Source organism: Panulirus ornatus, chromosome 59 (assembly GCF_036320965.1).
Source record: "Panulirus ornatus isolate Po-2019 chromosome 59, ASM3632096v1, whole genome shotgun sequence".
Classification (NCBI taxonomy): domain Eukaryota; kingdom Metazoa; phylum Arthropoda; class Malacostraca; order Decapoda; family Palinuridae; genus Panulirus; species Panulirus ornatus.
This window is the reverse complement of record NC_092282.1, coordinates 3,868,689-3,883,529: the sequence shown is the minus strand read 5'-3', so window position 1 is coordinate 3,883,529 and position 14,841 is coordinate 3,868,689. Positions and strand designations below refer to the sequence as shown.

The 14,841-nt window shown below is 42.8% G+C and overlaps 1 protein-coding gene across 2 annotated transcripts; it reads right to left on the bottom strand.

Annotated features, from left to right (window-relative positions):
- Positions 1-716: 716 nt before the first annotated feature.
- On the bottom strand, positions 717-10,724 carry LOC139767080 (glycine receptor subunit alpha-2-like). Of its 2 annotated transcripts, XM_071696051.1 has the most exons (9): positions 10,588-10,724; positions 7,105-7,243; positions 6,439-6,529; positions 4,490-4,572; positions 3,108-3,242; positions 2,445-2,643; positions 2,210-2,314; positions 1,839-1,905; positions 717-1,240 (listed from the first exon to the last, which is right to left on the bottom strand). In XM_071696051.1, exons 2-9 carry the CDS (start codon positions 7,232-7,234, stop codon positions 1,040-1,042), a joined length of 1,011 nt encoding a protein of 336 aa, XP_071552152.1. In that variant the 5' UTR covers positions 7,235-7,243; positions 10,588-10,724; the 3' UTR covers positions 717-1,039. The 2 variants fall into 2 exon arrangements, with proteins under 2 accessions (XP_071552152.1, XP_071552150.1); XM_071696049.1 differs by lacking the exon at positions 10,588-10,724 and having other exon boundaries at positions 7,105-8,623.
- Positions 10,725-14,841: the final 4,117 nt, after the last annotated feature.

Sequence of the window (14,841 nt, the reverse complement as noted above, 5' to 3'; positions counted from 1 at the left end):
CGCTGCAGTTTATTTCGAAACTCAGGGAATATCAAATATACTGGGACAAGCTTCCGTCTATATTACTGGGACAGCTTCCGTCTATATATAACCGGGACAGCTTCCGTCTTAAACGTCGTATTCAGAATTTGAGTGCCAGCTTCTCCTCAAGCATAAACACTTACCAACTTCGTCTACTTTAGAAGTAAACACTTAACCACAATCACCAGTAAAAAAAAAAAAAAAAGAAATTGTCGAGGTCATCCGTGTAGCGAGACAGTGATAGCGTAGTCTCCATGTCCTCAGTTTACTGTTTCATAAGAGACTGGTGAAATGAGCCAGAGTGCGCATACAGCGCTCGCTATCAGCAGATAAGAGAGATGCTGTCTGATTACGTGAACTTTTGGTCCGACCTTACGGTAGGGAGGATGCGGTTGACCTAATTGCCACACATACCTGCTTATAAACTGAGAATTTAAATGTCGACACGTCCTGGATCAGAGACCCATAGTGTATATATATATATATATATATATATATATATATATGTTCCTTAGCAACTCATTTCAATAGCTTTATTTCAACTTAGATGGGGAATGATTCTAGTCATGTCAGTGTAGGTAACACTAACATTTCATTTAACATTTCACTCCAGTCAATATGTAGTTGTCTTCCAAGTTTGCTTCTGTAGAGGTGACCCTTAACATGTTTAGTTAAAGAAAACGTATCAAAACTTCAATCAAAACTTCACTTTGATGAATCTTGAAAAAGATTTAATAAGTTTTTTTTCACTTTAAATACATATCTTTCATGGAAGAATAATCACATAAGAAACGAGTGATTAGATCAGTTAGTCGATAACAGTAATCAGACTGAAGAACTGATCACACGGGCTACGACTAAAATCGGTTCGTACATCACTAACACACATATATATCTACATTGGCAGTTTCACATTTACGCGTTACTGATCACTTCACAACAGATCATTATCCCCCTTACATATTAATCGATGAAGCAGGTTAGTGGGGACTGGTTCATACCGCGTCTCCACGCTGCCTCAGAGGGGCGAGTTCTTCGCAAGGTCCGGCATGGCGTTCTGCGACCCAGCCAGAAACCACCACCAGTAGGCGAAGTTGAAGACGAGGAAAAGGATCGGCAAGAGAACAAGGGCCACTCGGTCCACCCATTGCGCCCTAACGAAGTACCCTCCTCCGGTATCCTCAGGCGGAGGAGGCCCTGGGTTGTGGAAGGGCCGCACCTGTCGGGAGGGACGTGGATGACATTTCCCTCTGGGGACGAACTTCAGTCCCTCGACAATGAAGGGAGAGGACAGTGCCCAAATCCACAACCAGAGCAACAAGGCAATAGTTGAAATATAGAATAATGTATTGAGGCATTCTCCGTCTCTTGTTATGTTCAGTAATGCAGATTTATCGTTTGACAATTCATTACTATCACTGGGTGTGGGAACTGGTATAGCAGAGTACAAATGAATGTAAGGAGAGGGACAGAATAATGACGCACGCACCACACACACACACACACACGCACACACACACACACACACACACACACACACACACACACACACACACAGTATGTGTTATCACTGTACAGCCCCAGGACATATTTTAAAGGGCTCCTGCAACTTCGAGGATACATTTCGTGCAGAAGCAGGTAAATGATGGACTCCTTTGTAACGAGGCGAGTTCTCGACAAGACTGTTCTCGCCTTTATTTGTTGACCGATGATGCAGCCTCGTGGGAGATGCCTTCTTGCTCGAGGTGGAACACCCCTTGCAGGCTGAGGTTAGCGAGATTGTTGTTGACATTAAGGAGGGCTGGAAGGTAGCTTACCTGAGACACGTTCTTTACTTTATGCTGCTTCTTGGTGGCTTCTTCTTTCTTCCCCATTTCCATCATCCTGTGGAACAACAAACGTCTTAAAACAAAATATCATGTGTAACAAAGCTTGATATTCCCTTAAGATTTAATTAGTATCGTGTATTGCATAACAAATATGCTGTGGTGTGTTGGTAACCGGACATATCTTTACAGAAGGTCGCGTTGAAAGCGTCCAGTTAATCCCGTAGAAATTTCTGCAAATGTTTAGTCAAATTAGGAATATTTTACGCTTCTAGAGTAATGTGAGGTTGACACACACACACACACACACACACACACACACACACACACACACACACACACACACCACATCTTTCACTTACTTGATAATGAGACCAAATTCGAAGAGCACGACGCTGACGAAGGTGAGGCAAGAGAGGAGCCACACATCGATGGCTCGCGTGTAGCTGACCTGGGGTGTTGACTGCCTGTTGGAGGCGTAAGCGATGACATGAGAGTGGCTCGTCAAAAAAGGGAAGGAGCGGAGGTGGAGGGAAAATATCAAGAAGTAAGCTAAGCTAAACCATTGTTGAAGATGGAAATTGAGAGTTAGCTTACATTGCGGCGCCGAGGAGGGAACACATGGTCAAGATGGTGGTGATGCAGAGGGTCATCCGGCCCGGGATAGCTTCGGGTGGCACCACCAGCGACACGAAGGACACCACCACCAGAAGCCCCGACGGCAGGTAAACCTGCAGTAGCATGTAGGACAGTCGACGGGTCAGATGCAAACGGAACGCCAGCGCTGGGTAGGTTCCTGCACGCCCAGGGCGGAAGAGTACAGGGCATCAAGCCTTAGATTATTATCATCGTTCCTCGTCTCTCGTGGTACACTCCACTATATCTTACGTGGCCGCCTGAGGTGACCTGAATACCAATTGCTTCACTGTGAAGTTGAGTTCCCGAGGATGAGTAAACATTTCATTGTGATTTTGCGCATTTCATGATGATACAGCAAAGAAATAAGATCTCAAGTTTAATTGTCAAGAAAGTTATTATGCGATTTCTCATTCTCGAGTCAGCATATAATCAAGGAATAGATTGAACGATCCATATTAATCCTTAATTTTGATACAAGTTTAACCCAGATCATTCTGATGATCCTCCTTTCTACTATGGCTGTCTCCCTGGTTTGATATCTTCCCCAAGCCTCCTTCTCCTCCGTCTACCCTCCCTCCTGTCTCTCTCCCCCTCTCTCCCTCAAATCAAGTAAGACCTCACCATATACGTCCTGGACTCGGGTGTACGGCTCGGTCTTCTCAAACCTCACTAAGAACTGCTCGCTAGGGATGCCGTCGGAGACTTCCAGCCCAGGAGGGACCCAGCTGTACACATTGTGGTCCAAGGTGTAGGCGTCTGGAGGAGGAAAACGAGAGTGAATGAGAACTTGAGCTCCCAGTCCCAAGATACTGGATCGAGTTCTTGTGCGCTTTGTTTTGTCTGACGTGTGGTATATTGTCCGACCCCAGAGTGCTGCTGGAATATTGTCCGACCCCAGAGTGCTGCTGGTTTATTGTCCGACCCCAGAGTGCTGCTGGTTTATTGTCCGACCCCAGAGTGCTGCTGGTTTATTGTCCGACCCCAGAGTGCTGCTGGTTTATTGTCCGACCCCAGAGTGCTGCTGGTTTATTGTCCAAACTCAGAGTGCTGGTGGTTTATTGTCCAAACCCAGAGTGCTAGTGGTTTATTGTCCAACCCGAGAATACTGGAGGTTTGTCGTCCCAAGCCAGGGTTACAAGAGGCTTATGTGACTACCGTATGGCCTCGAGATGTTTCCTAATGCTCTTAAGGGATAGGGCAAAGGTCAAACCACTATATCCAGGAGTCGCACGGTCGTGTTCAAGGGTCGTACCGTCTTTCTCGAGGGTCGTATCGTCGTGCTGAAGAGGTCGGACAGTGACACATATACAGTATTATGAATTTACTTCCCTCATATATATATTTTGAAAAAGAAGTGAACCAAACTTGTTTCCATGATATTCCCATATATCTTGATATTTTCAGAATGGAGAAATCTTCATATTTCACTGTGGAAGATTTTGAGTAGGATGCACGGCAAAGTAAAATATGTGAGAAGAAAAAAATCTGTAGTTTTTGTAGTTTGCATATTTTGTTGGAGTAAAAAGCGAAGCTTCCTGAATTCTGTAGTGGAATTGATAGAAATGAAGATATTACAATAAAAAACGTATAGAAAGTATGTGGCAAGCGTACCAAGCTATTATGAATGTGATTCGAGGTTTGCATCCTTGCTGTTGTAGGGCATTATGCGATATATATATATATATATATATATATATATATATATATATATATATATATATATATATATATATATATATATATATATATATATATATACATATATATGTGTATGTGTGTGTGTGTCGAGAGCATTCACGATTGGCTCTAAAAGTCTTCTCAGCAAAGAAAAATTCTCAAATGGTTATAAGAACGAGAGAGAGAGAGAGAGAGAGAGAGAGAGAGAGAGAGAGAGAGAGAGAGAGAGAGAGAGTCATAGTTTATGAAAGCTTGAAAAAAGTCAAAATGATAGAACCCCCATCGCTGACTTGACCTGACCTGACCTTGCTAAACCTCTCACTTACAACTCTCGATCCTGATGTTGCATATCTGATGGTCGCGAGGGAACCAAGTGTAGTTCATCCTGCAGGACACCCGCACGAACATACTGGAAGAACATACATAACATACTGTTATGATAGAGAGATGAACCATCACGTTCATCATAGCATCATTATCATATACATAGAGATGTACCTTGCTTTAGTATTGCGACAAAAGGTTGCTGCTTCAGAAAAGCTGTTGTTGATAGATACTCAGGCTATACAGTGTATGGCAATTGTAATGACTAATGCAAGTATGGAGTCTTTTAAAATGATATAATCACCTGTGGCACAGAGAATCCTTCACTATGATGGTGGTCAGTGTTTGAATGGGGGAAGATATAGTAGTGTGTCTTTTTGCCAAGTTTGGTCTACAGGATTCACGTCTGTAGCTGTAATGTTGCCAGAAACATGAAGAGAGATGCAGCCTCATCTCTTGATTGTCCACATTCCCCGTGCCAAGAGCAACATAAAGAGAGCAACCGTAAAACTGGACGGGGGACAGCAAACCCCCCTGGGGACGACACCATAGACTTTGTGAATTATAAGGATCATAAGAATTGCCTATATTTTGATTGCACTGTTGATGGCTGCCCACTGAAGCTTATGTACTCTGTGATCATATGATGATAATGACGATTGCGAAATGTATTCCTGGTATTAGATAACTTCCGTTACCAGGAGAGTTTTAGCAGTGTGCAAATGTAGTTGGCATATATATATATATATATATATATATATATATATATATATATATATATATATATATATATATATATATATATATATATATATATATATATATATGTATAATATATATATATATATATATATATATATATATATATATATATATATATATATATATATATATATATATATACACCATCCAGTACGACGCTTGAACGTTAGTGTAGCTTCACTCCACATCGCAGCCGCGAAAATATCAACTTCAAACTTAACAGGACAGCTGGCTCGATGAAGGTAAACACTGCGTAAGAAACAGGTCATATGATGATGAATTACACCGTGTTGCCCTCGGTCAAGGAAGAAGAAGAAGAAGAAGAAGGAAAAGATACTGCGTCGAGTAAATCCTATGTAAGTAGGTGCTGTGTCAATAATTTATTAACCTGTTTCCAGGAATCCCTAACTTACCCTGCCAAGGCTCTGCGTGCGACCACGTTGAAGGTTAGCTTTGCAAGCATGTTGCATGAAAGAGACAGGCTGGAAGAAGGAGAAGGAATGAAGAATTCGAATCTTACTTCGATACCATGGTTGCTGTATGAGGTTACTGTATGACGTAATGCACTAATACAAAAAGCCTGTATATAGATGAAGGAAGAGACCTGTTAGAGCGTTAGCTAGATCAAGATTCGACCCCCAGTTAATTCTACAAATAGTTCTGGAAGAGAAGACGAACACGGAAACACACAGAGTTGTGCGTCAAGCACTCTACGGTTGATATGGGACTCAGAGGGTTATGCACAGACGTGGAAAGCTTATTGTGATAGGTAGGAGACCGTAACTGGGGAAATAACAGTGTATGGATTGTGATTGTAACTGCTAATTGGACTTTGAAACTGTGAGGATGATATTTGGCATGATAACCATATATTCATAGAAATAGAATCTGCAAGTCTCAGAGCAACATTGCGCTCACTTTAAGGAAGTGTTATATAAATGAATGAAAGTATTTGAATGATTTAAAACCACTTTCACTGTAAAAGGTTTGTGTATGACGCAGAAATAAAGTATGGAACACTATCTCAATTGCTAAAACTCATAAGCGTTTGAAGGAGACTCGGTTCCATTTCACGGAGACGTACATTTACGTGCAGACAACATCGATACATCCACGAAGGATATCATAAAGATGCTCATTCAAACACCTACAACACACATGCAGACAGACAGATAAACATGCAACTCACTTGCCAGAGTAATCAACAGTAGCGTCACCGTAGATCCAGACTGAAGCAATGTCTGTCAAGACGGAGGGCGTATAGCTTCCTTCACTATGGTCTGCAGTAAAGGGCAAACACAGTATCAATTTGCGTCATTATATATATATATATATATATATATATATATATATATATATATATACATGAAATGTAATTACAAAATGAAAGATAAGACACTGGAACCAGCTACTGTGCAGGATATGAATCTGTACCACAAGTGGCAGTTAGTTATTAATGTAACCAAAGATAATGTCATCCATCCCCTATGTGTTTTATGAAATCAGGTGATGGTGACTTCCTGTGTGGGAGGGACTGTACCAGACTCATAATGACTGATGTTTGTCATGAGGGCTGCATAATGCAGAATGACCGACCGTACGTACGTACGTGGTAGGCCAAGGTAAATATCTGTCAGTATCTTGCGTTTGCGTTCATAATTTCAGCAGAGATAATCGATTTGGATTCTTAAGAAATGAAGAATGAAGAGGGGGTAAGAAGACACTGGGAAAAGAAAGCACATTCTTTTCGGATCTTTTAATGATTTATGGAATGACAATACGGCTTGAAGAATTATATCTGCTTCGCTTCGAGAGGTGGTCACGTGAGGCGTAGGACAAGGAGGTAAGTAGTCACCTATGTAGAGGTCCGGGACCCAGATGTGCTTGAGGATGACAGGATTGAGAGGCACGTACTCATGGTCGGCCAGGCCCGGGGGGATCCTCAGGCGGACGTCCTGCCACTTGACCCTCAGGTTGATCTCCATCACCACCAGCTGCAGGAGAGGGACAGACCTTGCGTGTATACTTTCAGCGGTGGACCGTACTGTCTTGCAGCGCACGTCACCGGGGGCTGGTAGGTACACACACACACACACACACACACACACACCGATCAATCTGAACTGAACTGGTGGTTTCGAAAATCGTCTCACAGCAAGTCTGGCGTCGGAAAGGGAGAGGTATAGCGAACGTTTTCGAACGGGAGGGCTTAGAGGACGCCAGCAGGTAGCGGTTGTTGGCATAATGGGAAAGAACAGCAAGAGTGCATATGGAAATGTTGACAACTACCGTAAATGAAGATCTAGGTCAGAGAGAGAGAGAGAGAGAGAGAGAGAGAGAGAGAGAGAGAGAGAGAGAGAGAGAGAGAGTAATGGGATAGTTTCCGGGGGTCTGTCATATTTTTATTCCGTAATGGGAATACCATTCAGTACGTTACCTGCCTGTAAGTCTATCTGTCTGAGCTCATACACTGTGTCTTCTGGAAAGATTATTTTCGAATGTTTCATAAGCGAATGTGTGGGTTGATGTTTAGCCGCTGGGTAGTAAACACATGGGTTACAACTAATACAGAAAATAAGTTCATAAACAAATGATATAAGATTGAATAGTGTTTGACAGAATATCCCCAGTGCCCCTTTTGCCTTCTAGTACAATCTCATATCATTCAAAATTCCTTTTGAAAAGAAAAAGAATGATTGAATGTTAAGGTAGTGGCGTTCCGGTTATTACCTTTATGACTCGTAACTGGTTGGTTCAAAAACTATACATCAGTCTGGATGAAATATGGCTCATACTAACTTCGTTAATTCCCTTAACTAATTGTAGTGTTACAAGAAAGGAACGCATGACTCTCCAGTCTTTCCCTTTGTTCACCATTCGGTAGGGAAGGTATGGAAGGACATAACCTGTGGATGACCACCACATACGGGAGACAGCAAGCAGAGTCTGGAGTAGATAAATACAAAGCGTTCTGCCTGTAGCCATAAATTTCCTAAGAGCTGATTTCAATGAACTTTCTTCCTTCAGGAGAAAACATCAAAAAGTTATGACGTGAGTGATGTATGTCGTACTGGGCGAGGAATTACTGTGACAGGGGCGGGAGTGCGCTTTCAAAGAAGCAGGAATTGATTGCTATAAATTTCTTGATTCAACAGAAATGGTACCGATTCAGTCTAAGGTTCGCATGCAGGACTGGGTGACGTGTAGTCGTAAGCAGGATTGAAAATTATATTTCTGTAAGGTGGTGGTGAGATACCAAAGTTATTAGTAGCTAAAAAAGACGAATGATATATACCTACATGTATATTAAGAAAGACATCTACTTGAGAGTACCTACCGCCAAGTGAATGTAGCGATACTGGGAGGGTTGGCAGATAGAGAAGTCCTGATAATGTGATATAGATCTCAGCCACTCGGTTTTATTCCCACAAACATGCCTATATATATATATATATATATATATATATATATATATATATATATATATATATATATATATATATATATATATATAATGATCATGAACATTGTGCGTCATATGCAGCGCATGTGATATACATGAAGTGCATCTTTCACTGAGTGCTGTATGCACCAGGAACATCATGCGTCACATGCATCAGGCACGTTGTGCATTATACTTCGTGTTGTCAACTGTGTTCACTACATACGTTGTGTATCATATTCAGTATTATCATATAAGGTGTGCGTCGTGTACCACGTGTATCATAAACCTGATGCATTATGCACTGTCTCACACTCCGTTTGCACAGCAAACTTTGTCTCATAAGCTGTGTCTGCAACTTGCCTTGTGTGTGTGTATATATATATATATATATATATATATATATATATGTGTGTGTGTGTGTGTGTGTGTGTGTGTGTGTGTGTGTGTGTGTGTGTGTATCTTACAGGCCTCGAACGCTGTGTCACACATCATGCGTCATGCGTTCCGTGCGTATATTTTCCCGGTGCGTCAGGTAATTTTGCGTTACTTACGCCCTCCACTTCGTCTATCTTAGGCAGGTTACGCACCATCACGGAGATTCCCACTTGTAACGCTTCACCTGCCAGGTGAAGGAGGAGGATTGATTAATCACCTTGAGCAGAGGACATCAGTTCTCATGTGTAAACATTGTTGATCGATCATTTCATATTTATCTTCCTAAAATAATTGTTTTATCATCGTTCCATACTGGCGGCACCTGTTCACTACCGTACACCTTGTGCTGGTTGTAAGAAGAATTTTCGGATCATCCTTGATCATGATTTAGAAACTCTCTCTCTCTCTCTCTCTCTCTCTCTCTCTCTCTCTCTCTCTCTCTCTCTCTCTCTCTCTCTCTCTCTCTCTCTCTCTCTTTTGAGGGCCGTAAGATACGTTGGAAGCATCGTGTCTCACACGATCAGAGAAGTTAGGCAACGTTGAGACTGGTTTGCATTTGGATGGGTGACCCTCTGGGATCACGAGATGCTACTGTCATGTGATGCGATGAGCAGTAAGGGCTTTCCTTGCCTTAAGGCAAAATCTCATAAGAACTTCTCGTTCTCATTGTTGGCGTAATTACCTCTAGCTAATCTGCGCCTCTTCCGTGTACTAGGGACATTCTTCTCATAGGGAGTCGTGTTTCTTTTATTTTTTTTCCGCCTCTTCACATCACCCATCATCATCAAACAATGACACGTTACCTCCAGCATTTTCTTGCGGTCCTTTATCCGGAACCCATCAGACATCTTGCGGATACATCCCTAACCTACTGAACGCTCTACACGCGCATTCATTTTATTCAGAACTATTTCCCAACTGATGCTAGTTAGGGAGGTACTTATTTCCCGGGTCATCATCTCCGTGCCGGATTGTTGTCGTTTGATTTCCTTTTGAGGTACCAACACCTCGCAACGGTCCTCTCTTCAAGAACTGGGTTGTTTGATCCCATCACCACATGTTTATCCGTAACCCACAGTGGGGTTCATGTACAATTCTAACCTCCAACATTGTCTAGACAGAACCATCCGTCACCGGCGAGTGATTTCTCTGCCTCGCTTTGGTTAGTTTCAGAGTACACTTAGTACGTGTAATGTTCCCATGTCGTTTTCAAAGATTCTGTGCTCCAGTGCTTCCCTTTCCCATCCACCAATTACCAATGATTTACGTAAGATTACCTATCCATTCGAACCATACACACTACTTGGGCCACCTGCACTCGCTGGCCTTCTATACTTTTTGTTCACCTCAGAATTCTTGGCCCATCTACACTGACTAGTCACCCACAGAGCCTTGGCCAACCACAGTACCTGGTTACCCACTCCCTGGCCACCCACAGAACCTAGCCACTCAACATACCTGACGGAACGGTAGGGAAGACCTCCTTGCGGTACTCAGGCCCTGTGTAACCCGTCCATTGATCTTGGGTCAGGTTTCCGGTCCAGGCTGCCTCCTCGCTCGTGCTGTTCCTCGAGTGGAGGTCGCCGTTCACCGCTCTGCAACATACAGACAGCACCTTTTTGAGTGTACAGCGTAACTGCATATATATATACATACACAATCCTGCTATATAGGCTGAGCTGTTATGAAGTATTGGCCACGATCACCCCATATGTTTCTAAGTGATGAAGGCTATCTCTCTAGTTGCAGTGGTTTAGTAGAATTAGATTATTTGCATAAAATCTGAGCGACGATGTGCACAACATTAGCTTCCAGATAGAAGGGCTGTCATAAGATTTATTGCCTCCGCTCCGCTGTAGGATTAATCCAGTTTAGTTAAATTTTCGTAGTAAATCACCTAGATTGAAGAGGAGGAATTCTTGGAACCCTCATGAAAACATAGTTGTGTTAATTGTAAACAATAGTTGAGGCAGTAAGGATGGTGTCTGCCAGCCATTCTAAGTGATTCTCGCCTCTATACACATGTTCTGCCCCTTATGCATTACTTCACTGAATAGGTTTACAACATTTCATAAGACACAGGCAAGTTTTTCATCAGTCATATGTGGTTGAGACCCTTTATGCATTTGTCATAGTATGCAAGTAAGTATGTACTATTCAACCTAGAAAAAATACATGGAATAATGCGAGTAGAATTGAATATGAAGTAATGAATATTGATTTTGCTGCATTATGATTTCGTGATTTTGTTTTGGGAATTTTGTAATGTTTGCACTTACCCGAATATATCCTTTAGTCCACCTCTGGTCCCGTTCCCATATTATTCCGTCCCCTTATTTACCGCCTCGTTATTCCTTTTCTGTAACCTTCTCGTCTTTTCTCTAGACATCTTGCCTTTGGCTGTTGCCTCCTACACCTTCCTTCTCATCCGTCACCTCCAACTTGTGTGCATCCTCCAACACCACCCGTCTCTGGCATCACCTCCCACACTTCCTATCTCTTCCTAGTCTCCCCCCATCACCCTCTCCCACTGTCCCCCCCTCCTCCTTCCGCCACACACACACACACACACACACACACACACACACACACACACACACACACATATATATATGCACGTAGTTCCAGCTGTATCATTATCCCCTACCCAGTGTAGTTAAAGGTTCTTCCATTGCTACATTGTGAAACCCTTCTTCCCACTTCACTCTCTGTATAACGCTTGTCCGCCATGCATTTTAAATGTGAAGTAGATGATGTCCTCCAACCACTGCAGCTGAAGGGTCATGTTAAAGGTCACCCCACAGTTAAGGGTAGGACTGTTGTGCTCACGGGGTTAAGACATCGATATTCTCATCGTCATCAAAGTCTCTCCCCATCATCTCACCGGCATTGTAGTTATAGAGACTTGCTTTAATGCCCTTTATTTCCAAAGCGATTCGTCCAACACACGGGATCGTCGGCCTACAACGAGATCGCCAACACATGCGCAAACTTTATTTATCTTTTAGAGAAACATGTAAACCCCTTTCCTAGATACAGCCAGTAATGGTCAAGAAATCACCGCGCTAGATTTTAAGCTCTTTCGCTGTCCAAGTGAAAAGGAAAAGGAACTCAAAGTGGGCCACTTTCCACCTGCGCCAGATATCCGAAAACTTTTCGAAAAATCTCTCCTTCGGACTCCTCTTGCTGTGTCCGGGTAGAACCAGAAGTTGAGATGGGGAAAACATGTAGACACAAGACACTTCTTACCGCACTCATCACAGTGTCGTTCTGTGTAACACAGATGCATATTCATACCTGCACAAATGAAACAGAGGGTTACAGAGGTTCTTTATCATCAAATATGGAGTCCGACAGAAAGACTAGAGTTATGTCAATAGTTGGTCGCTGCCTGGAAAACGAACATTACAGCAATTCATTTATCAGCTCCTTTCTTTGCTTCCTCAGCTGTGGAAGTATACCCAGTGAACTTGTCAATCTTTCTTTACAGCAACATTTCCCAGTTACGTTTTTGTTGATATATATATATATATATATATATATATATATATATATATATATATATATATATATATATATATATATATATATATATAGGTAGATAGATAGATAGATAGCTGAAAAGTCTTCCGTTTCTGAAAGATAAAGTGAACTCAACATGAAACGTTTGCAAGTGACTTACTCGGAGTTATCACTGCCGGAGAACCATCATGTGTATTCACATGGCACCAAGCGCATTACGGTGATCGTAAAATGTGAAGGACATTGTCGCTGACTTATCACATACGAGGTAATAAAGTGCACTGTATAATTCATCAGACAATTGACTTCAGGTAGTAAAGGCAGTGCCAGGTATTCCTGGGGAAGTGCGCACACGTAATCTTGAAAGGTAGAATGAGTAGGTGACGGCAAACTCGCACTGCCCATGTTGGTACCTCGAGCCTACCTCCAGTCCTGGAACTTTCGAGGGGTCGGTGATACTTCCATGACACATGGACATTTCCAGGATCGGGCAGTGGCAAGTGTGACTGCTTGCTGGATTTGACGGTCTTCAAGTACGTGAAAGTTAACGAGATATCACTGGTGAGTCGGGTGGATCTTTACGCGAGTTGATTATCTTAAAGTGGAAATGGCCATTCAAGTTAGGTTATGTAAGCCGCATGTAGTGACCGGCCTTATCTTCTGGTAAGAAGAAGAAAAAAAAAATCTTAGAATTCATATTGGCGAAGGTCTGTCAATATTCAGTGCACCGCAACGCATGAATTGTACATATACAAATATACACCAGCAAAATAAGAAGAAAAAAAAGAATAACTTATGACTTGAGACCAGCAGAAAAAAAGAAAAAACTGTGTCAACAAAGACAAACAGTTAACGAGGCATATACAGAGAGAGAGAGAGAGAGAGAGAGAGAGAGAGAGAGAGAGAGAGAGAGAGAGAGAGAGAGAGAGAGAGATCAGCATGAGCTTACGGTGTCCAGGAGAGGCAGGAGGAGAGCAGGAGCCAGTTCACGGTCGTGGTAATGGCGACGGCGGCGGCGGTGGTGGTGGTGGTGGTGGTGGTGGGTGTCATTTGTCGTGAGGATGACGACGGAGGGACGGACGCACGCCCAGTGTGACCTGTAGAGCGAGAGAGAGAGAGAGAGAGACGGGAGGGTTAGGCTGTTCAATCATACTTTCTGGAGGAGATTATTCACGTTCAAGTATGTCTTTTTTTCTTTTTTCAACCCATTATATTTTGTCTGGGTTATCGTGATATGACTCGATGTACCCACCTGCAGTATTCAAAACCTCTTTTTTATTTATAAATCTTTGGTCAAGGATGTGGTTTTATCTTTTGAGATGGACGACAACGTCCATTTGTTTTCTCATAGTGCGTTTGGCGTACATTTCTTCGTTTGATGCTTTGGACGAAACTCTGCTTGACGCATCAGGTACCGGTCATGGAAGACATCAGTAAGTCTCAGTCATTGTTGTGCAAAGGTCGAGATCAGGGCCACATTGGCACTCGTCTTACGGCAAGGAACGATGGGGGGAAGGGGATTGGATAGGATGTGGTAGATAGTGGTGGAGGGATCACCCGTGCCACCAGCCGATACATAGTACCCTTCCTAGGAGGAGGGATCAACCACTGGTGTTTAGGCGTTTGGTTCAAACACCGGCGACCCTCTCTGTGGCGTGACCGTGTTTTGTATTATTCAGGTGAATGATGCTATGCTACACCCGTACAGTGAAGGGTATATGGTTGGTAGTGAAGGCACGCCCACCGGTTTTTCCCTCCTTTGTTTAATCGTTACTTCTGGTCCTTTTCTCTTATTCTTGGAATGTTCTGTATTATTGAGAACTTGGAAAGACAAATGGCCAAGGTTGCTGATAATGAGTGGTATTATCCCGTGTCGCTCACACGTCAGACTTGCTGAGGGACTCGAGTGATTGTTTATTCATTTTGATGAACATTTGACATTATCTAGGGGGGAGAGAGAGAGAGAGAGAGAGAGAGAGAGAGAGAGAGAGAGAGAGAGAGAGAGAGAGAGAGAGAGAGAGACGTACGAGTAGATGACTAATCAATACAGAAGTTAGATAAGAACGTTGTACTGTGTTCATCTGTCCTCAGGCATTTTGCTACCTCCTGCCCAGCCATCAACCCCGCCCTCGCGCACCCAGGCGCCAGACAGCCAGCACCAACCTTATATTCGCACATTCAAGTTTACTC